General features: G+C 39.8%; 3 protein-coding genes and 1 non-coding gene across 5 annotated transcripts; 3 read left to right on the forward strand and 1 right to left on the reverse strand.

Moving 5' to 3' along the window:
* Nucleotides 1-1661, reverse strand: LOC115677753 (probable xyloglucan endotransglucosylase/hydrolase protein 8). The gene is made up of 4 exons (XM_030600976.2): nucleotides 1340-1661; nucleotides 1118-1218; nucleotides 673-875; nucleotides 1-551 (listed from the first exon to the last, which is right to left on the reverse strand). The coding sequence occupies exons 1-4, from the start codon at nucleotides 1533-1535 to the stop codon at nucleotides 149-151; spliced, it is 903 nt and encodes a 300-aa protein (XP_030456836.1). The 5' UTR covers nucleotides 1536-1661; the 3' UTR covers nucleotides 1-148.
* Nucleotides 1662-3442: 1781 nt separating this feature from the next.
* On the forward strand, nucleotides 3443-3522 carry TRNAL-UAG (transfer RNA leucine (anticodon UAG)). Its single transcript has one exon. It is a non-coding gene; the product is annotated as a tRNA-Leu (tRNA).
* A 2663-nt stretch (nucleotides 3523-6185) lies between these two features.
* On the forward strand, nucleotides 6186-6976 carry LOC115677939 (nuclear transport factor 2B). 2 transcript variants are annotated; one of them, XR_008814694.1, is made up of 3 exons: nucleotides 6186-6546; nucleotides 6630-6807; nucleotides 6887-6976. XR_008814694.1 is itself a non-coding variant. In XM_030601180.2 (2 exons), exons 1-2 carry the CDS (start codon nucleotides 6238-6240, stop codon nucleotides 6702-6704), a joined length of 384 nt encoding a protein of 127 aa, XP_030457040.2. In that variant the 5' UTR covers nucleotides 6186-6237; the 3' UTR covers nucleotides 6705-6811. The 2 variants fall into 2 exon arrangements, 1 of the variants encoding a protein (XP_030457040.2); XM_030601180.2 differs by lacking the exon at nucleotides 6887-6976 and having other exon boundaries at nucleotides 6630-6811.
* An 8741-nt stretch (nucleotides 6977-15717) lies between these two features.
* Nucleotides 15718-19098, forward strand: LOC115677938 (CRIB domain-containing protein RIC10-like). The gene is made up of 5 exons (XM_030601179.2): nucleotides 15718-16230; nucleotides 16469-16635; nucleotides 16814-16911; nucleotides 17100-17202; nucleotides 18563-19098. The coding sequence occupies exons 1-5, from the start codon at nucleotides 16169-16171 to the stop codon at nucleotides 18739-18741; spliced, it is 609 nt and encodes a 202-aa protein (XP_030457039.1). The 5' UTR covers nucleotides 15718-16168; the 3' UTR covers nucleotides 18742-19098.
* The last annotated feature ends 4110 nt before the right edge of the window (nucleotides 19099-23208 follow it).

A 23208-nucleotide genomic window follows, 5' to 3' on the forward strand; every position in this document is an offset into this window, starting at 1 on the left:
TTTACGAAAGAAGGTTTTATTGCGCCGCATCTATTAATAGAATAGAAATCAACGAATAACGCAACTTACAAAACGAATTACACATATTACATGGGGAAAAATTTTGGATGGATCAAAATCCGTACTAGCTGTAGTAGATCTTGCCCAATCAATCCCAAGGGCTGAGCGAGCACTCCCAAGGCAAAGTAGGGAACCTCTTGTTGTCCTGGCAATAGTCATAGATGACGAGGTTCCGCTGAACCCAAGCGTAGTCCGTCTTCTGATCGTCGGACAAGTGCCAGGCGCTGTACTGGTCCCACCAGTTCTGGGTCGTGGTCGAGACGCAGGCCGGGTAGGGGTCCTCCCACCGGCACCCGTCGAAGCCGAAGTCGGTGTAGGTCGACACGAACGGCGCTTTGGTCCAGTTCGTCTTCTCGAGCCCGCCCCGCGTGGCCCAGTCGTCGGCGTTCCATATGCTGGAGAAGAGGTACATGGGCTTCTCGTTGGGGAAGAAGTTGTTGGCCTCCCCGTTGTTCTTGTACACCCTGATCGGCACTTTGTCCGCGAAGAACCTGCAGTAGAGCCCAATGATGAAGACAGAACCTTAAAAGGAGCGTGCGTGTTTCTCTTCTTCACAGAAACTGAGATATCAAGAACTCGATCGATGTCTAGCGAGAAAGAGAGAGAACTTACACAATCTGGTGGTTGTTCCAGAGGATGGAGTAAGTGTGGAAGTCCTCGGTCGGGTCGAACCAGAGCATGTGCCTCATCTCGCGCCCGCCCGTCCCGTTCTTGTACACATTGGTCTGGATCAGATATGGCTGTCCGCTCCGATTCCCCAAGAACTCGAAGTCCAGCTCGTCCCTCTCCGGCCCTGCCCCGTCATCCGAGCACATCTGCATCGTATGCGGATCGAATCGATCATGATCGCAATCACTTCTTCGAAATATTTAGCCTTTCTGATCTTAGCCGGTGCATTTTATGGTACTCGTCGGGAAGACGGGTTTTCAGGCATCGATCCGACGAGGAAAAAGAACATGACCCAGTAATCTTTTTCTTGAATTTTTTGGCTAAGAGCGAGTGCAAGTTTCCGAATTGTGGACACACTTATTGAGAATTGGGAGTTCTAAGGACTCACATAGTAAGCAGTGACCACTCCTGCAGAGTCACCTCCCACAAGCTTGAGCTTCATGCTGAACCAGCCGAATCGGTATCTCTGCTTTGTTTGAAACCCGCAACCTGTTCAAGATCAACACCTTTGCCATCACGACACGCGTTTTGCAGATTGCAGCGTACACCGTAGCCGATGAATAAATGCGAAAAGAGATTCGGGTTCGAGTCGGTTTCGCGCGGTACGTACCTGTTTCTTTGTCCAGCGACAAGTACCAGATCTGGCCATCTTCGGAGGTCTTGAAGTGCTCTTCCGACCACATTATGTTGAAGTTGTCGACGAAAGACCCATTGGACTGCGCCGCCGCATCGGATGAGCACGGCGCAGCCAGAAGAACGAGCGAGACGCAGACGAGGATCGATAACGGAGAAGCCATTTTCTCCATCTCTTGAGAATCTTGACTGAGAAGGTCTGAAAAGGCAGAGATGAAGGAAGCTTTCGATTCCTCTGTGCTGGATCTTTGTGAGAAGAGGAGATGTATATCGAAATGTTCACTGCTTTCGTTGGAAATAAAACCATTCTGAATCACCTCATGTGTATGACCTTTAAAACCATGCAAAGAAACCAAATAAAAATGGGAAACAAAAAAAGGAAGCATAATAGATTTATTCAGCACATAAGAAATATAATATTCCTGCTAAGTTCTGCTTGTCAATGACGTGTAATACAGTTCTATTTTCTAACTAAATCAATCCTAAACTTATTGAATGGCTGCCAATTCAGTCCTAAACTTCTCAATTATACCGCTACAGTCCTAAACCTTTCTGTGAAACTCCAACGTATTTGTTCTGGCCAACTTTGGCCTGAAATTACCGACATAACGTCCGGTTATCACCCGCCCATCTTACTTGGCACGACCCACTTTACTCGAACCAACGTCCAACGTGGATTGCCACGTCGGCGATTTCCGGCGGCAATTGACCGGAAGTACGGTATTGGAATCTTGCGCAAAGATTTAAGACTACGTTGACAAAATCGAAAAGTTTGTGACTAAATTATTGATTTACAGCTGAATTGGTAAGTTTCGAGGCGGGGACAAATGAAACCAACATGGGCATTCTAGGTATCGCGGTGGATAAATTAGAAATGTCCAAAAATTCGCAGATCTACGGCATTAAAATCCAGCTGCCAATCCAGTAGACCATCATTATTTCTCATCATGGGGCCAATCAAAAATGGGGAGGATGTCCGAGGCGGGGCCCACGTGTCCTCCTCACGTGATCCCCACTGATTGGCCGCACAATAATTCCGAGACTTCTCGGGACTTTGACAACTGGATTTTTTTTGGATGTGCTGGGAGAAGATGATGCTGACTGTCAGGGATGATCTTTGATTATAGAATTGCCCCACTTGAAGGGCCAAATTGCGAAAAAATAAAAACAAAATTTTTTTTTTGATTGAATTGAATTAGTGATTAGAGAATTGCAAATTGGCTTTTAAAAACAGGGTGCTAAAAGAAGGAATTCAAACCCAAGGGGGGTTAATTACATTAATTGTCTACTCTTTTGAGGATTCTGGAGATTGGTTGGTTCCCCTTTAGTGTGGCAAGACTGTGCTTTTTTTTCTTTTTTGGCTTTTGTTTATGTTAATCAAAGAGATTGAGCTTCTTGACCAAAGAGCTTTCGCGGTTATTAAGAAAGTTACCCCGACATGCTCGTCGCTTTAATCCGTAAAGAGCTCGACGCGTTTCTAACTTATTCAACGGCTAAAACTTATCCTATTCAGGGCTTTCGGCGTAATTACAGCCCGTAGGAGAGTAGGAAAATGGACCGGCGTCATTTAGCGAACTCGATGAATTTAATGAAACAGCGAAAGGTAAAAGCCTCGAAGACGAAATATCCTCCCCCACCAAGAGCAGTTTGTGTGGAACGAATTCGTGGGTCGATCGCAATCAAATATCACTAGACCAGTTTTGTACTGATGTCAGAGCCTCGAACGATTGCGACCGATTGAATCCACGGTCAATAGTGTATGCATCGATTGTTTTCGCCTAGAAAATATGCCATAAATAAGATGGAACCCACACATGTTGCAGGCTGCAGCTATGGCAACAACAGCTCAACTCATAATAGAGAACCAGTTGTACAAGGTGAGCCGAGTCAAATTATTGCAGCAAAAGAACATCTTTCCCCAGGGAGTATCCCCCTTCCAGACACTAGCACCACGTGCAGCGCGTGACCGAGCACGTGCCCCTCCATTATGTGTCGGTGAAGCGTGTTTCCAGTTTGAATATGGCGATACAGTTATGTCTAACAGTTTTATAAAATATTAAGGAAGCAACGGTCAAAGGACGACAGTTTGGCCGAGTGGTCTAAGGCGCCAGATTTAGGCTCTGGTCCGAAAGGGCGTGGGTTCAAATCCCACAGCTGTCAACTTTGTAAATTATACTTTTTCTCCATTCTATTTTCACTTCTCTATCCTTTTTTTGTTTTGTTTGGAAGCTCTTCTTTTTTGGCCAGATTTTGTGGAAAGATTAATCTCTATGAAATTATCGATTTTCCTTGCTCGCTTCGAAAGAGAGATGCAAAAGCCAAAACATGTGTTAATTTTTCTTCGAAAAATGCTATGATGTACTGAGAAATCTTACTAACGTTTACTTGCTAAGTGATGTGGTCAATTTCAATTGAGTTTTGAAACAAGAGAAAAGCCCCTACATAAAATGATTGGCTTCTTTTAATATTCAATAAAAGATTAACACATCGCTTGATAAATGTTGTAAATTGATCTTAATATCTTTAGCATGTTACTACCTTTTCGCAGGGACCAGGAGATTAGATATAGTCATAAAAAGGATGCTTGGCTGATAAATAACAGGGGTGAGCACTAGTCTAAGGTAGACCTTGGAATCGGACCGGACCAGCACTACACGATCCAATTTACGCGGGAAACAATTCAGCCCTTGGGTCCCAAAAATTGAGAATCGGCACTGTGCAGTTTGGTTCCAGGTTCAAGATGCTAAAACGGACTGGCCAACCTTGGACCGAACCCATTTTAATTATATTTGTTATTTGTTTTGTTTTCAAGTGATTAAAATTTAGAGCAATCTTTTATGAAACAAGGAATGAAGCTCAATAGTTCATGTTTTATGTTACTTGTTTCGAACTTTGTATTGCTTATTTTATTTTACTTGTTTATCTTTTTATGGGTTATTGCTTTTGGCAAGTAAAGATTTTTGCTATTGCTTTAGCTTTGGTTTTGCTAAACTAAGGGATGAGTTAGATAATACCCTATTGCTTTAGATTTATGTTTGATTCTTAATGGTATTTGACTTTTTGCCGTTTTATTTGTAAGTATCGTAGTTCTAAATATTGTGTTGATAGATATGCCATTTGAAAAAGTAAGTTTGTCCAGGAAATACAAAAAAATGAAGCCAAAAAAAAAGGATTGGCTGCTTCCCTAGATATCCTTGAAACTGGACCGGACCAGCAGGGTTAGTCCAAGGTCTGTTTTAGAGTCTACAGGGTCAATTCTAGATTCCAAAATCTAGGAACCAACCCTATGCGAGTAAGTTGGGCCGGGTTCCAGAGTTACCAACCATGAAACTTGAAATCAACTTTGAAACTGCTCACCTCTAATAAATAACTTATTTCTTAGTTTTCGACCCATTAGTCACTACGAATGCTCCTGAACAATTTAATGGGATGGGTCTATATATCTATCTTTTGACTTGAAATGAGAGCGGGTTTGAAAAAGGATTTTAAAGTGTTTAGGGTTGGGCCAAAAGGGTCTCTTCGATCCCCCCCCAAAAAAAAATGCCTATTTCAATTTTAAGAGGGTTACGATATCGTCCATCCATTATGTTCCATCCCCAAAATCATTGCTCTTCTCAGTACAGCTTCGAATTTCATAACAAAGGGAAAAAAGAAGGGTCCTTGATTTTTAGAGAATTATTGCAAATAAAAAGGGACATATTCTTTGCTTCCCCATGAAACAATCGATCAGGGGAAGCAAGTGATCTCCACTTTGGTGTCACACTTATCTTCTTCTCTCTCACCTATCCTTTTTGTCTGCCCTAGATCGAAAATAAGAATAAAAAATCATAAAAAGAGCTATTGGAAAAGGTAAAGACGAGGCTTAAATAAAAGGGAGAATATGTGAAAGATGCCAAAGAGGGCGGTGGTGGCTTCATTCTATGGCTATTTTTGGTGACGATTTGGGCATCTTTTGTGCCTCTCCTACTTTGCGTATAAAAGCAGCTGGGGTTCGGATTCTCCACCATGCAACCTGTTCATTTACACTCCTATCCCTCCCTCTTGCTAGGGTTTGTCCCTAATTTACTCCTAAGTAAAGGGGTCACATTCATGCAAACCTATTATTTCATCTTATATCAGAATCGAGGTTATATCCTGAATCAGTTTTCACCCACCTATGCAAAAGGCCTCTTGTTTATCTAATGAAGTTTTTGCCCATTTACGATATTCGCTTGCCTTGGGAGATCATAGCGAACAATGCTTTTTGCTGGCTACTCGATAATGTCCAACCAAAAGTAAAAATAAAAAGCAAAAAGCAAATTCCGACGCTGAAAAGTCCTAATCATCTAGTTGACTCCTATCTAATAGAACAAGACTTATATCGTGTTTCTAAATTACACACGCAAGTCCATGCATGAAGCCGCTAAGCTAATCTTATGAGAAACTATCAGTACTAGAGACTACTTATGATTCGACGACATGTCACGTACTACAAATCTCGATGTATTTTAACTAATATTGCCGGAATTTATCAATTTATTGTGAAGTTTCGATTCATGAAAAGAAACGGATAACTATTTCTCGAATATTGCAAAAGAGGGGATAAAAAATTTCAAACCAGATTTTGTCTTTCCCACTGTCTAATTGGGAGCTATATTGTCATGTTTACTCTTAGGTTATGATCGTCTTTTCAAAATGGGAGGTGTGCAAAAAGGGTATGTTTGGTCACCTAATTAAAGAGGCCTTGCTCATCTTTTTCATGCCTCTCTTTGATCCCTCACCCAAGCATAAGTAACTTTATGGACCTTCCCATTCCATATATAAGTTCTTCTGCACCCTCACAACCAGAGAGAGAGAGAGAGAGAGAGAGAGAGAGAGAGAGAGAGAGAGAGAGAGATGGAAGAACAGGTTGAAATAGTAGGGAGAGCGTTTGTGGATCACTACTACCATCTCTTTGACACAGACAGAGCCTCTCTCTCTTCTCTCTACCAGCCAACCTCGATGCTGACATTCGAGGGGCAGAGGGTCGTGGGAGTGCACGACATCACCGAGAAGCTCAGCCAGCTGCCCTTCGATCAGTGTCAGCACCTCATCAGCAGCATCGACTCGCAGCCCTATTCCACCAACGGCACCGCCGGCATTGTGGTGTTCGTCAGCGGCAGCTTGAGATTGCCCGGGGAGGAGCATCCGCTGAGGTTTAGTCAGGTCACGTCTCTCTCGCTCTCCTCTATGCTCACGCGCGTGCACATAGTCCGTGAATTGACGATGGACCTGTCTTGCTTCTGCAGATGTTCCATTTGATTCCGTCGCCAGCAGGGAGCTTTTTCGCGCAGAACGACATGTTTCGTCTGAACTACGGCTGAAATTACTGCAAATTTGGAAGTGTAACTTTTGTGAAACTAACACTGATAAAAAGGATGTCCATCTATTCATCTTTCTTTCTGAAATACAAAGAAAAATTTTATGGTAAGTTCATATCAGACTAATGGGCTTGATGCGGTCGACTGGCCCAACATATATGATGACCTAAGTACAAACCTTGCAGGTGCTGCGGAAATAATGTCTCGGGCTTATTGTACCCTAAAGTTTGGGCCAACCCAACAATCACTTGTTCTTGATACATTTTTTTTCTTCCTTTCTTCCTCTTTTTCCTGTTATTATTTGGTGTGGGAGTTTATTAGTTATTTGATTCAAAACCACATTGGTCCTTTTTTCGGGACCGCAAAAATCACGGAACAAGATTGATTTACAAAATTGGTTTGCTAAGCGATGTGGTTGTCTGTTATTGGGTGTTTAAAGTGGCTCGCTTGCGTAAATGTCTCTTGAAATCCGCCACGTCACTTAATAAATTAATTTTATAAATGACTCTTAATATGTCTAGCATTGTGATGGAACTCATACTTTCGGAGCCCGAGCACAAAGTCGGCTTTAGTTTTGCGACATATGAAATAACCATCGGGCCATAACCTTAAGACATACTTGACATGGTTGGCCTCTAATGTCGGAGAAAGGTAAGGAAAGAGCATGAAATCTTGGTCGATTCAGATAGGAGTAGAATTTGATCATAAGTATATGCCCGGGCCTTATATTTTTTTTTATAAGAGTAAGGGAATAGTTGAACCATAAGTTGCGGTGCTTAAACTTAAAGAAGTGCATGTTCATGGAGGAGAGGAGGCAGTAAGCCTCACTTTTGTCTAGGGTGTACCGACTATTAGTCATTGGACACGTTTTGTGTGAGTTCGATAAGGCTGTCGATTCGTGTTCAAGTGTCGAATTCCGGTTATAAGTTCATTCCAATTTTTTTGTAATTGCAAAATATGAACTCTAATTTTGTTGAATGTACCAAAAGTTCGATGTGCTTTGAATTTAGTTAAGTTCATTCTCTTAAATAAGGATTGTTAATTTCGACACGAGAAGACACAACTTGACACGTTTATTAGTGATGAACTCCAAAATTCTGAATTGAGACTAATTATTAAGACCGGTGTAATCGGATTTGGGATTTTGAGTGAGGCATCGATTGTAATATCCTATTTCAATTTCTTAGAGAAAATGTCCTCTCTATCTCCACGGGCATAGTCTTACAACCGAATCACATAAATCTTCTAATGTGCATGTTTTCGGGCTGTGTTCTTTTCTCTACTCCCTCCAACTAGGCTTATAATTCATGGAACTGGTTCCAAATATGAATATCGCCCATGTCGCATAAGTTTGTTCCTTGATTAAAACCCATAAATCGAAGATGTCTTTCTACAGTAAGAGCCACTAGATTAGCCATGCCATGAAAGTTGTGGAAAATGGTAGATTGATTAGAGTTTCCAACAGGTTATAGAATAGAAAATAGACCAATTGGGAATCCAGATGCGTGGCCACAGTTTGAGAGCTATTTCCAATCAATCTATTTTGAGGACACGAAAGCATGTGTCCCTCGTAAAAATGCAATGATTAATGGAGATGGGGTCGTTGTATTCGCCTCCATCATTAGGGTTTAGACATTCGTTGCTTGTCCAGCAATTAAATCCTTGATTGAACTTGTATAACACAGAATTTCTTGAGTCTAACTTCCACCTAAAGAAACAATTAACGAGAAAATTGACACTTAAACTAACCTCAGTTTGGGGAAAAGTACTCCACCCATGATTGATCATAGTTTTGAAAAATCTAATCTATCCCTTCATGCATGAAAACTTTGCCCAAGACAAAATCTAAACTATGATGTACGTAACACGCAACGTACTGGGGTAATATCATCCCCTTGATCAAAGGAATGCCCACCCCATCTGATGCCTACCACCTATAATCATATACCAATTCAGTCCTAAACTTTTTGATTTTGTCAATTTAGTACTAAATCTTTGCGCGGAATTCCAGTGTAGTCCTTCCGGTCAATTTTCGTCAAAAATTGCTGACATAGAGGCCTAATCATCGCCGACTATTCTACATAGCGCATGGCCATGTCGGCAATTTCCGACAAAAATTGACCAAATGGGCTACTTTGGAATTTCGCAAAGGTTTTGAATTGAATGGAAAAATTTGAAAAGTTTATAACCGAATTGATATTCGTATAATATGTTTATGACTGATTAGACATTCACTCGGAAAAAAAAAAAAGTACAATAACCATCACCTAACTTCGACGGGGCAAGCACTAGCCATCCTCAGAGATGACCACCAGCACAACCTCCGTCTTCTCTATTGAGTCACCCTTCCCAACCTGCGTCCCTTGACCACCACGTCTGCACCTTCTCCGACGCTCTCCGACGCTCTCCTCCATCTCTTTCTTCCTCACCACCTGCACACTCAACCCTCCGCTTGTATGCCTCGTCGTTGTGACCTCAAAGCAAGATCGATCAGAGATGATCGATATCGATTTAAGATCAACAAAACTAAACCAGTTAAAGGTTTCAAGAACCAACCCAGATCGAGACTCAATCTGAGGTTTATTGCCATCACTATCATCGACGTCGAAAAGAGAGAGAGATGTGTTCGGATTGGTGATTAGGCAAGTTGGTAGCGAACGACATTTGGATACATGAGACAGACATCGATCAGTGTTTTGGATGGACACGATATGAAAACATGGGAATGGCGATGGGCCTCCCCTTCTCCGATGACACACTTGATCGGAAAGTGACATTGACATGTTATATGAAGACCATGTAGGCAAATCAATTCTAGAGTATTTCATCAAGTTAACACAAGCGTCGAAAGAAATAGTATCACGGATATAGTATACACTAATGCCATTGCCAAATAGAATTGATGATTTAGTTCTACTCAATTCGAAGGCTTTTGTGCCCTACAGTTAAAAGGCAATTGTAGGGAATAGTAATCAATATTCGAAGGATTTATGTTATAAGTAGGGCAAAATCGTCTAAATAGTGCTAAATCTTTTAATTTTGCAAATTGAATTCTAAACATTTTCATGTTTTGCCAATTAGTCCATTAGACCAATTTTTACCTAAAATTGTTCACACTACGTGGCGCGATCAATACTGATGTAAATAATTTTCAATAATATTTTAATATTTGTTTGAATTATTTATCTGTTTATTTTTTTTCCTTTTTTTTTTCTTTCTTCCCTTCTTTCTCTAGCGGGTTGTCGAGACACAGCAACCGGCCAGAGGCTCACCCTCGTAAGTGGCTGGTGGGCGCGAGCTTTGCCAGAGGCCCGCAAGGTTCGCCCCCGCCAACCACTCACGAGGGCGATCCTTGCTCGCCCCTAGCATGGTTGAGGCCTCGCCATGGCTAGGCAAGGCTCAAACTCACCGGGGGCGGATGAGGCTTGCTCAAGGTCAACCTCGCTGGCCCTCACCTCTAGCCCTCAACTTTGGCCAGTCGTTAGCCATCACCAGGGCCCGGCGACCGGCTAGAGGAAGAAGGGAAGAAAAAAAAAGATAGAAAAGAAAAAGAAAATATTTAAAAAATTTTATTAAAAATTGTCCACGTAAGCGATTTTAGTCCAAAATTGGCTAAATGGACTCAATTGGTAAAACGTGAAAAGATTTATGACTTAATTGGCAAGATATAAAGTTTTAGGATTGAATTGGCAAAAGTGCAATAGATTTAGGATTTTTTGGATAATTTTCCCCTCTAAGTAGTTGCCTATCTATGTCCATATCCACATAAATGTTCAATCTAGTGGAATTCCTAGACAAGAAAGTATGGTTATCATATCGCCATCAGGGTCATTTGTCAATCGAAACTCCAACAGCAGATCCTACGTCATAAAGCCATCAACTTTCTTGACCTTTCGATACGAATAGGCGTCAATCTCCTTAGTCCGTCTTACCACCTTGCAAAGACTAGATCTATTTGGAATCGAGTTCATATAGATAACGCATGACAAATCATGAACAGGGCCATTTCGAAAATCACATACACAAAAGCATAATTGCAAAGGGTTTACCATGTGAGTTTTTTAATTTACGGTACGACCCTTCATCACAAATTGAGATCCCGAAAAATCCCGCATGTGGGTGTATTGAAATTATCCTCTAGGATCAACAGATCTGATACTTTGTGCAATTAATTAAATAGAAAATATCGGCCCCATGTTGACTGGCATCACATTGTATATGTTCTTGGTTACATTATTAGCCGATCGATTATGCAAGCAATGTTTTTCTTCCTTTTTGTATACTTCAATGGAGGTTGGAGAGAATGTGAAGATCCTTTCCACCACTTATTAACGTCAAGGTTGATTGTTGGGCGACCGAGAGATTGCCACATTGGGGGTAGTCAGCAAGATTTAGATTATGTTTCACCAAAAGAAGCAACACCTCCTCAACGTGCTAGCTACCATCTATGCCTATATAATCTAATATATAATGGAAAAAATCCGATACGACTAAGCATTTCTAAGCTACAAAAAGAGGAAAATTATTATCCTTTACACGACTAAGCGCACCATCGAGGAGTTGTAGAAGATCCCTCGAAGAAGTCGCAAGAACTTCAGTGCATTGGATCTTGAAATTCTATGCTCAGAAGCGTTGCACAAAAGAGAGAAATGACAAGTAAATTTTTATGTACTCTCGAAACATGTCATCTCTGTCCATACAGATCGATCATTATACGTGAGTGTTGCGAATTTCCTTACTAATTACATTTCAATATGGCAATCGACACAGATGGATGAACACCCGGTGCTCCTAAAGTATCTAAAAGTCTCTCCTTCGTCCATCCTTTGGTGCTCTATCGTTACAGAGCTAACAAAGCTATTTAAATAGCATATTCTAAACAAAATGTACATAATTACAATAGACAAAGTACACTAATTTACGAAATTCGCCGTGAGCAAGTTTTCTCGATCGCAAAGCCCTCTTTACTCTTACGCATACCATCAAACAACCAATGTAGGATCCGAAGTGAAGGCACGAACAACGCACACCCGTATTAACTAGTAGTTTTTTTTAACCAATAACAGAGAATTCAAATAGAAAATAATGAACTAATTTAAAGTATACATTTGATGTAGGATCCAAAAACAATGTATGCATCAACAGATATGCATGAATTTTTTTTTACCATGTAAAAGTATCTCAATCGCTTGTTTAAGAGGTTCATATGCTTTTTATTTACATGTGGTCTCTTTTCACTTATTAACTTAAGTTTTTGGGGTCTAACATTCTAACATGGTACCAAGGCCAAGTTCTATCCATGTTTATTTTGCGAGTGTAGCCCCCCACGCCTCAAATTCCATCCGTCATTCCTAATCTAGCTTGCACGTGAGATCGAGTGTTGAAATATCTCATATCGCTTGTTTAAGAAGTTTATATGTTCTTTATATACACTTATTCTCCCTTTTCCCGTTAAATTAGACTTTTGAGTTGAACATTCTAAGACACCAACCACAGAGCATGCAAGTAAATGAAAATGCACCAATTTTATTTATCTTGCCACTTTATATATCTCGCGCTCACAAGTGTAAATGATCTAAGGATCCTGTAACCTTCTGCCATGAGAGTTTAGACATAGAGAGTGAGTTGTTCCAAGTTTCATCCAAGTTCCACCTAAAACCTATCCGTCGGAACAGGCTACTCATTTTTGGGAACCTAGAATCTACCATGTTATAGGTTCTAGGGTTGGTTTCAAGGTTTATTTGGGAACCAGCCAAATTATTATTATTTTTTCATTTTTAGTTAAACAAAATAAAAATGAATGCAACAACAAAAACACGTATTGTTGGGTGAGGCAGTGGCATGACACTGAGAAACTGAGTTGGAGTCATTTTCATTTCAAGCTGCCTCTGTTTTTGGAGCGCCATGTACAGTTGCCTTCATTAGAGCGCTTCGTCTGTGTTCTGCTATGACGACTCCTACTAACATAAGAAATTATAATAAGTTGGTCCGAAACTATGGCAGGTAGCAACTTTTGAACCATCAATGAGCGGAGGTGTAACAAGGATAATGGCAAATAGAGGAGGCTGGGTAAGATGGACTATGTAAGCAGGCTCATTAGAGCTGTGTGGGTGGGTTGTGTGAAAAAACTTCAATTATATCACTAGATATCATCTTTATTTAAGTTCCCAACTTCAAAGTTGAGGGTCACTATTGATGACAAACGAAATCATGGGTCAAAACTAAACTCATGTGGGACTGTCCCAGACCCCTAACTCTGCACTACAAAGTACAAACCACAAATATAGATGGCATTTTTCTTTAGTAATCCAGGTCGAGCTTGGCACTATGTGATGCTCAAAGTTTTAGAGCCTGGACTATTCTTTCTTTTATTCATGTTGGGTCTGTATGAATTGAAGCAGGAAATCATTGGTAACTCTTGGTGAGATGCGTACGTTTTTGGAAATTTGATCAATATGTTAACGCAACTCGGATGGGTTGATGCCGCCTACTTCTCAATGTAACTCGGATGGGTTGATGCCGCCTACTTCTCAATGTAACTCTTAGCGAGTGTCTAGTGGAGCTGATTCTTTATATAAAATCAAATTGGGTCGCAGATGCTTGCTACCCTAGAGTAATGGCCTGAAGAAGCCTGCATCTCTTGGTTTAACTTTTCATTTCATCCCTTTCCTATTCTAAGGCTTTGTCCGTTCCCGATTCCCGATTATTAGTTCTTGGTTCCCGGTCTGGTTCCGAGAACCGGAGATTCCTAAAAATGTGGAATCGGGAACCGGATCGGGTCTAATCAGAATTTAAAATCGGTTCAGTTCTCGGTTCTACCATGAAGTCATGCTCACCTTTAGACGTAGCAATAAACAAGGCATACCAATATTCCAAAAGAATGGAAAATCCAAGTTGCATTCATATTAGCCACAATTCAATACACTCTTGTAATCATGTGGCAGGCACGAAAGAATTAAAAATGGCTGCCGAGACAGAGTATATCCTGTCATCAAATCTTTATAAAAATAGAATAGGCTTATATGGTTGGATATAAATATCTTTTGGTAAGCTCTCTCTTAATTTTTCTTTTCCCTGAAAATGAATTTTCAACTATGAATTTTCTGGAATTTGCTGTTGACATATGAAACTTCGAAGCTATAGGAGAAATGAAGTCTTATTCATCCACAGCAAAGTTCATGATAAGCAAAAGCTGGCAAGAAGACTCATCAAACAACAATGTCCTATCAACCTAGGAACAAATATAAAAACGTTTGACCCTCTCATTGATTTCTTTTAGAGGAAGAAAATTGAGGAATTCATGACAAATGGAGGATCAAAATTTATCAACTACTAATCATCTCTTAATTCTCTCTTTACCTTTTGCATGATTGATCGATCAAATTTGCATCGATCCTAAGTCGATTGCACTTATCGCAATTTGGATTGTGTTGATCATAGCTTGTTCAAGTTTTCGAATTATCTTAATTTGTATGCCCTCAAAATAATAGTCTCGTGATTGGTTGTCCGTGTTTCTTACTATTACCCTTTTCTTTTTATTCTTTCATTTGTTAGTCACTAAACCAATTTTACCTTATTGTCCACATATATTGAACATGAGTTCATTCAGTTATCCATAGATCATATATATTATGAATTTTTCTAACGAGAGAATCATATTGAAAACATAAAAAATATTCCGAAGTTATGGAAAAAATTGCTAAAGCACAAATGTTATATCATCTAAGCTCTTGCGGCCTCTAATCGGATAGTTTAAATATGTGGATATTCAAGGATATATATACTTATCGAAGAAATTATTTTCTATTCGCAACTTGACAACCAAGCTTTTTGGCAAACAAACTAAAAATCCCTTTTGTCATTCGTTGATTTGAACTCTAGCTTTCAAAATTTCCCCCGTTTTTTCATCTCACAAAAAAATTAAAGATTTCAAAATTTTCCCTTTTCCAAACTTAGCCAAGGTGTCATGGTGCGATCAAAATTGGCACATATGAATACCAAAAGAGCATATAATTATACCAAAAAAATTAAGAAAAAAAGAAAGGTGGTCCTGCTGGTAATTTGGCCGTAAATATAGACTATAAAATTCGTACACTTATATTAAAAAATGGACAAGAAAACATAAAATTGCAAACTACGATGGGTCGTTGACTGTTCCAAGATTCAGACAACTGAACAACATCGGCCTCCACAATTCATCGATGAATCTGTTGTCGGTTTGCGCGGTTTCCGAGGGAGTTCATTAAAGAGCTTAAAGTACCAATAAGAAAAATAATGATAATAATAATAATAAGAAAAAAATAAGAAATAGAAAAACAAATGAATCCTATCTTTTGTGCTAAAACAAAAAATCACTCGAGTCTAAAGACATTCCCATCATGGCAAAACAGATCAACTTCATTTACTAACTAAATTTCACATTTATAGAATATATGTTGATCTTCGTATGAAAATACACGAATATTGTATAATGTTTATAACGTCAACCATCAACTCCATATACCATCATAAAAACAAAGATCTTAACAATAAGTGACAAATGTCACTCATTAAAGACGAATAATAGAAACAACAAATATATCTTTTTAACGATTTGACCGTAAATAAAAATGCCTAGAAATTTCGAAGATGGGAGCACAATTATAATCAAAGTTCGATAAAAGCACTTAGGTTATTGTTTTGAAATTTTATTTAAGGATGAGTTTAGGATGTGATGATTACTCTTTTGTAATTTCGAGCACATACAAGCTAGCATTTTTATAACGACAACACAGTTTTCTAAAACAAGTGTCCCTCTCATTGATTAGGTAACCACTTACACCATACTAAGATTTTCCAACTTGATTTTTCATAAGACTTTGTGATTAACTATTTTGAAATTGAGACTTCCTTAAAAATTCCAGACATAATACTAATAAAAACAGTAACAACGATAATCCTCCAAGTTGAGTGAGAAATCAAGAATTTTTGTAGAAATACTCTCTCTCTCTCTCTCTCTCTCTCTCTCTCTCTCAAGGTCTCTCTGTCACCAAACATCAAGCAAGGCACCTCCATCTGTATTTTAATGTCTGACTGACCTTTTCATCAATTCCTTCCTTCTTCGCCTTCACAGCCTTCTTTCCTTCGCCCCTCGTTTGGGAAGGTTTTCATGCTCACCCACCTTGTCCTCCATTCCTCTTAGACCCTCTCTCTCTCTCTCTCTGTCCAATTTCTTTTCCCTTTTTATCTTTTGAAGGAGAGACAAGAAGATAAGGAAACATGATCCAATTTCTTCATTATCTTCTCAATCTTGCATAGGCTTGACATCATTCTTCTTCCTTGTTTTGTTGGTGGCCCTTTTCTGGGTTCAATCTCCGGTGCATGCTCGCCATGCGCTGTTGACTTTTACAGAGAGGCTGTGCATTATCCCTTTGGTTTTCCATGAAAGGACACTGAGTAAGAACGATGGAAAATGAAGCCTTTTGGCCATGGTCGAAGGAGTTGGAGACAGACTCGCCTCGTTGCTGAACCTTGGCCCGCTTATTTTAAGGTAAAGCTTTGTGTTGGTGTTCTATGCATTTTCATGAGTAAAGTTTCCTTTTCTTGTCCTCCTAAACATGGCATCTGAACGTTTTCCCAAATTACGTCCCTTGTGGGAGATTCAGTAATAATCTGAGTTAATGAAGTCGCTGGAACATTCGAGTAAAATAATTGCAGATATGCTAATTTCATCTTAACTGAATGTCTCTGTTTTTCTTTGCTTTTTTCTTTTTCCAATTCGGTGACAGGGAGAGTAACTGTCTGAGGTTGGTCAGAGATAAATTAATCTCAATTTCGCTCTCCATTTTCTTCCTTGCAACTGCTGCATTGGGGCTTGCTTTGCTTGTTGCGTCTCCAATGGCCACCAAGATGAAAGGAATCTACAAAGGCTTCAAATACATCTCCCAAATATTTGGTAAAAATTATCACATCTTTCGCTCACATGGGTTTTCCTTGTCTTGTTTTTTTTCCGGGTCCCTCTCTCAAAAAGCGACGTTTTTTTAGCTTATTATGTCGATAATGCAAGATTGTATTTTGTTTGGATTCTTCTGGCACTGCTTTCGTGGTGGTGATCTGCTTCTGTTCTGCTGCAGTCGTGAAGGAGAGGGATATGGAAATTGGGTACCCAACAGATGTTAAACACGTGGCACACATCGGATGGGATGGTCCATCTGGGAGTGGACCCAGTTGGGTGAGTAAGATGATAGATAGGTGAAGCAACATTCGTTTCGCTTTCCAGCTTCTGGGTCCTTTTCCATTCCTCTGTTGAGCAATTTTTTCGAAATAATAAGAGAGGAGAACGCTTTGCTCATCGTTTATTCTAAAAGAATTTCTTGGTTATGTTGATTGATTCTCGTTTATGCTGTTGTATTGATGCAGATGACTGAATTCAAGAGTGCTCCTGATTTTTCCACTTCCCTCGGTACCATTGGTGATCCTGGTGACTCCAGCTCTGTGGCTCGTTCCACATGGTCCTCTCAAGGTTTGTTCCTAGAAAATCCTGTTTTTTCTTGTCTTTACAAGTGACTCGTTCACTGAAAAGAAAAATTTGCAACACTGTGGAAAGTGGGAAATAATCGAAATCTCAAGAGCTTCATGCCGAGTTTTTCTCTTCTCTTGTGCGTATGTTTAAGTCTAGTTGATAGAGTCATGTGGAGGTTCATAAACAGACAAGTATGAGTAGGGCTGCTTTCTTTCACGGGTCAAATAGCTCAGCCAGATGGACTTTCAAGGGCCTGTTACTAATTTAGTTATGTTATGGGGAAAAAGTTCTCAAGATTCTTTGCCTCCGAGTGCAAGAGTTTGGCTCTTCTGTCACGAGAGCATACTTCCTTCATTGAGGGAATCTGCTTCCTCTTGGCCTTGGAAATGTCTCCTGATTTTGATGGTTCACATGGCTCCACCATGTGCTTGTAAATGGTAGTAAGTTAGCTTTGATACATTGGGTTTATCATGGAAGTCAAGTCATTTTTTGTTTGCCCTAAAATCATGGTGAAACCAAAGTATATGATATAGACATTTGTGTAGTTCAAGTAAGATTCTCCATAGGACACATCAGCGCAAGTACATTGAAACCGATCTTCTTGACTAAGGTCAATTGGCATCAGCTTTAAAATAAACTGCTCATGACTGCGTAGAATATGGCAATGAATTAACTACGATGCTGATCCGCTGATCTTTACATTACATGAGTAGCACTTTTGTGTACAACCCACCCTCTTGGATAGCAGCACCATCAACATGACTAGCAGCTGCGAACTACTCGTTTGCTTTTGACTTCCCACTTCATGTATAACTTTTGTATCTCAAAGATTACGTTGGAAGCAGAAGTCATTCTGCGTGTATGTAATCACCCAACTGCTAGACGCTAAAATTTTCTCATCTTCAGTAGTTGGTTAATAGATGTGGTGAGGCATTAGCTCTTGTCGTGAACGTTAATGCTCATTGTCTTGATGTTAGCATGAACTTTTCTCTTGTAAAGGCTTATCAAAAATCATTGCAGTTAAAATTTTGTCATTCTACATCTCGCAAACTGATAGACATCTATTTCCAGTTATGATTGGAAAAATAGCAGCTAAGATATGTCCTGGTTCCTTTTAAAGAACCTCGTTGATGAAGATACTTGTAAGATCTGCAGATGTTGAAAAAGAAATTGTTGAATCTCTCAGATTCTTTAATGCCATAAGCACTTGTAGTGTTGCACATTCTGTCATATCTCCTGAAGTAAAGCGATGACTAATTTGCAAATGAATTGCCTTTCTTTATTTTGTTTCAGTTTTCACTTAAGTTTCTTGATTTCTACATTTTCCCCCTTTTTGCTGACATCCTTCGTTTTCTGGTAGATTTTGAGCAAATCATGGGACAGCAATCGACGTCCGAGATGTTCAAAGAAAATCTGCCAACAGATCTTCCGAATATCCCCAAGAAACAAAAGAGGAAAAAGAGCAAGTCGTCTTCATCCCCCAAGTCTTCATCCTCAACAAGATCCTCTCGAGCAGCAAAGTCGAAGGCTTCATTCTAGAAATGGATAAAACACCGAACCTACAACACTAGACCTGGTGGGGGTTAATATGACTAGGAAAGAACGACAATGCCCACTGATGTGCATAGAAGAACTTGCTTGTTCACTTTTTTCCGAGGATGTTTCCGATGAACAAGAGAATGTAGAAAGTCAGACAAGCTTGTGTACATTTGAACTCGACTTTTCTTTTCGATTTTACAGGGATGTTTTACAGGGATGTCGAAAAATTGGTGAGAGTGGAGTTTGGGGGAGAGGGAGGACAAGGGCAAGGGCATGACTGAGTTCACTGATAACAGTGATTTGAGGAAGTTTGCTATTGTTTATTTATATCAATCTTTTTTCTTTCTGTTTTTTCCACATTGTTGAGAGATTGATTCTTCACTTACGCTGGTGAAAGGTTCCGCAGTTGAAATTGTTGGCTTTGACTCAAACTTCAATTGGGTCTGATTCTTTGATCATTCAGGATAGGTTTCCAACAATATGAGAGAGATTTATCTCAAAATACTCACGGCCGTCAATAATATAGACATCAAACACGGTTCAATCTATGTGATCTACATCCACCGCTAGAACAATAACAAGAGTTGCGGTATAGATTGCAACCGTATTCGACTGATCAGCTTGGAGAATTCTCGACAAACTTTGATCTAATCTCGCAAAGAACTTTTCCAAAGACCCTCTAAGACGTTTAACCACCCTAATCTCTCTATTAGATTAGAATGACCATATATATTTGTTCAAACATTGAGAAAGCCCTTAATTAGGAACTCGATCTAATTGTTAATAAGCAGTCGCTATGTCGACTGGCCAAACGCCCCGCCCATCCTAGCCGAGCTCCCAAACCAATTAGTGCTGCCACCGGCGAGCCCTGAGCCTTCTCGTCCCGGCTACTAGATGCTGTCCGGGGGGTCTTTCCGATCCCTTCAAGCGTTCTCTTCTCATCCCTACTTCGTGGTTTTGTATTTCAAGCATTGCAAGTGCCTATTCAAGTTGGGTGTTCACCAAGTGGGCCAAAACTCAACAAAAGAGGGAGGGAGGAACAGAGCAATCCAGATGCCTATTTAAGTTGTTGAGTTGGGTCTTCACCAATTGGCTCCAAACTTAACCCAAAGAGGGAGGGAGGGTCTTCTCATCCCTACTTTGATAGCCTTCACGATTAAGTGGGTCAAATTTTTTTACGCAGAGAGAGAGAGAGAGAGAGGGGCAATATTTCCCTTTCATCCGTGCTTGAAAAGGGCCAATATTTTCATCCTGTCTCTAATTGAAGAAAATCGAATCTCTAATTGGTGGGTTACAAGTTATGGATATTGCCCACAAGTAAGCTAAACTAAAATTAAATGTGGGCATGCCCATATATGCAGCTTACCAATCAGAAGACCGGTTGAAGAAAACTTTCTTTAGACACGAATGGAGAAAAACACGGTCCTGGTGAAAATGGGTGATATAATCGCTCGTATGGAAATTACTTTGATAGCCTTTGGCGATTGAGGGGTCTTTTTTTTTTTTTTTTTGGGTTTTTTGTAAAGGTTAAGATGAATGGCACGGACAAAACTTAAGAATGGTAACTGTCACTTTATTATTTTTCACTAAACAGATGTTTATTTATGAGGTTTTTCGTAGAAAAAGAGGCATGATTCTCACTCGGAATATGATTTTGCAGCCCCGACTTTTCTGTGGCATCAAAAGGCACTACACTGCTCATAAAAAAAAGAGGCATGATTCTTGAAGGTGCCCTGTTTTGTTGTGTTGCATAAAAATGGCCTACTTTGGTACGAGAAAATTCTGGCCATACCTCAAATTTCTGTGACAATGTGGGCATGTGGCATGTTGGTTGTGATGGTGATGATGTAGAATTGATTGATTCGATTATGTGTGGTTGGAGACGTCTCCAACTAATTTAGATAAGCTATTCGATTTCACGCCCCTTTAAAGGATACGTTTGTTTATTTTTTAAAAATGACTTGTTGTATCTCTTGAAAAAATTAGTCAACGGAAAATGTTTTCATCATCGACAACTATTTATGCTTAATTATTTTCATTCATTCATTTTTATAATTGATACAAGTAATTATTTTTCGGGAAAATGCTTTTCAAATCTTAAGTTTTCCGGAAACAAACGCACCATAAATATTGATGATCGTTCTCATATAACGGTGATTATTACCAGCACGGCAGTCCATCAAAAACATGGCACCATCGAGAATTCGTTCATGAGCCTGTCGATTTCCCCAACATTGGTGCATGCATATCGTGGTGAAGTCAAGATCAAATTGACCCAAAAAGCATCATTCGGTATTTCCAAACGTTTTACGCGAGAATGGCCATAAAAGGGACAAAAGCAACAGATCAATCAACTCACGAGTTTCACGTTTCGCAATCAGCATTCGTCTTGGGCGAGGAACTCTCGACACGACGCTGCCGTCCCACGTTAGCCATTCCGACAGTGGAGGGGCACCAACTCACGGAGATAAAGTCAGGAAGGTTTCATTTTCAGACGACGGATGACGCGTGTTTCACTTTTACTTGTGTCCAACTAAATTCAATCTCCTTATATTCGATGACGAAAAGGGTATGAAGGATTTCGACTTCACTGGCCGTGTGAGAAATATTTTTCACACCCTATGTCAATCACTGGTTCATATGGTAGTTCTATCCTAATGAGAAATTTTTTTTCACATCCTATATCAATCGCTGCTTGATACGGTAGTTCTATCCTGATGGCCTAATTCCCTAAAATACCCAAACTTTAGATATAATCTCCCAAACTTTCATTTTCACTCTAATCCTAAATCTGCTCATGCGTCCTAAACTTTCCCTTGAATCTTTGGTATTCGGTTAAGAGGTAACATCATCAAATGAAGGGAATTTTCACTGCTGCAAGGGCCTCCGAGGCCTGTTCGTTCGATATACAGGAACGGCGGGCTCCACAGATGCATTCTTTATTTTAAAGTGCCTGTGCCCACACGCCTCGCACTCTCAATTCTCCATGTACCTTTGTTTTCTCCTGAGAAATACCTTCTAGATGTTTTACATCTTGGTGATCTTGAGATCAGGACGAGGACCGAGATGAAGCATTTTAAGGTCTTGCTTAGGACTCGAACTTCACAGACCGTGTGAGAAAATATTTCACATCCTATATCAATCCCTGCTTGATATGGTAGTTCTATTATAATGGCCCAATTCCCTAAAATACCCCAACTTTAAATATAATCCCCCAAACTTTCACTCTAGTTCTAAATCTGCTCACGCGTCACAAGATCACAATTAGTTTCTTCAAAATTATCGGTATCAGGGCCAGTCACAGTTCCATTATCAGAACATGCATCATCATCAATACCCCTATCTTTATACGGAATAACAACAGCTTCCTAATGTTGATGATCTCAAAGAAACAAATGGCGATTTTTGGACGCGTTGGCAGATTGGAGAACTACCGTGAAAATTGAATTTCTATCTTTTAAACAAAACTATAAGCTCGGGGCAGAACTATGATTGCACCTAAAGTTGGGGGGGTTTTTAGGGAATCGGCCCATTTTATACGCGAGTTAGTAACTACTTATACCAATGGTGAAGCATGCATTTGGAGTAAGAAACAAAACAGTTGCGCATTATGTGTAAAAAGAACAAAAAAGGTGATGTAGAAAGAAATGTCGTTCAGGCCGGGACGAGCTTGACAAGTCGGGACGGAACTAGAAAGTCAAATTGATTAGGACGTGGGATGGAATGGAAAGTTTGCCATTAAGAGCCAAGGGCCATGCCAAACCACCATGTTTTGTAGTTGAGCTCGAAGGTCGGGTCTCGGAAACGATGATGTCGAACTTCCATAGAGGGAATACTCGAAAGTGATGAGATTCTGAGATGGTTCCTCCTAATGAATTTCCTATACAAACTGAGCCACCCATTAGTGATAGGTCTTGAGGTAGCAAAGAAAAGCTTTTGTGACCGCGCAAGAGTTAACTTTTCGTATCGACGAATTTTCGGATAAGGCTATATTTTGAAATCGTGGCGATTGTAGTATAGACACCCCATCTTATTCGAGATAATTACCAAAAAAAGTTATAAACCTATTGTACGGACGTCAATTAAGTCATATACAGTTTAATTTGATCAATTTAGTCATCACGTTTTGATGATTTGGCAATGTAATTTTTCCGGCTAAATTTGGCTCGAAATCGCTAACGTGACGATCGAGTCGGTAGAGGCAATTCTACATGGCACGGCCGGCACAGATGTGTACAATTTTACAATTTTTTTTTATATATTTCATGAATTTTTTTCCTTGTTTTCATTTTTTCCCTTTTCTTCTCTTTCTTGACATGGACCGCCACATCAGTGATTTTTTACCACAATTGGCCTAAAGGATTACAATGGCAAATCTTTAAAAGATTTATGACTAAATTGACAAAATTTAAAAATTTAAAACTAATTTGACTACTATATAATAGGTTAAAAACTTTTTTGATAAGT

The sequence above is a fragment of the Syzygium oleosum genome, unplaced genomic scaffold (genome assembly GCF_021117445.2).
Source record: "Syzygium oleosum isolate NSW1041296 unplaced genomic scaffold, Sole_v2.1 Sole_v2.29, whole genome shotgun sequence".
NCBI classification, from domain to species: Eukaryota; Viridiplantae; Streptophyta; class Magnoliopsida; order Myrtales; family Myrtaceae; genus Syzygium; species Syzygium oleosum.

Excerpts from the sequence above, each read along its gene's own strand:
- LOC115677938 (XM_030601179.2), top strand. The coding sequence starts at position 16,169 with ATGGTCGAAGGAGTTGGAGACAGACTCGCCTCGTTGCTGAACCTTGGC. Across the intron at positions 16,636-16,813 it reads ATACATCTCCCAAATATTTG|TCGTGAAGGAGAGGGATATG; the intron begins GTAAAAATTATC and ends GTTCTGCTGCAG. Across the intron at positions 17,203-18,562 it reads TTCCACATGGTCCTCTCAAG|ATTTTGAGCAAATCATGGGA; the intron begins GTTTGTTCCTAG and ends GTTTTCTGGTAG.
- LOC115677753 (XM_030600976.2), bottom strand. The coding sequence starts at position 1,535 with ATGGAGAAAATGGCTTCTCCGTTATCGATCCTCGTCTGCGTCTCGCTC. Across the intron at positions 1,219-1,339 it reads GTCGCTGGACAAAGAAACAG|GTTGCGGGTTTCAAACAAAG; the intron begins GTACGTACCGCG and ends GATCTTGAACAG. Across the intron at positions 552-672 it reads TGGAACAACCACCAGATTGT|GTTCTTCGCGGACAAAGTGC; the intron begins GTAAGTTCTCTC and ends GCTCTACTGCAG.
- LOC115677939 (XM_030601180.2), top strand. The coding sequence starts at position 6,238 with ATGGAAGAACAGGTTGAAATAGTAGGGAGAGCGTTTGTGGATCACTAC. Across the intron at positions 6,547-6,629 it reads ATCCGCTGAGGTTTAGTCAG|ATGTTCCATTTGATTCCGTC; the intron begins GTCACGTCTCTC and ends TTGCTTCTGCAG.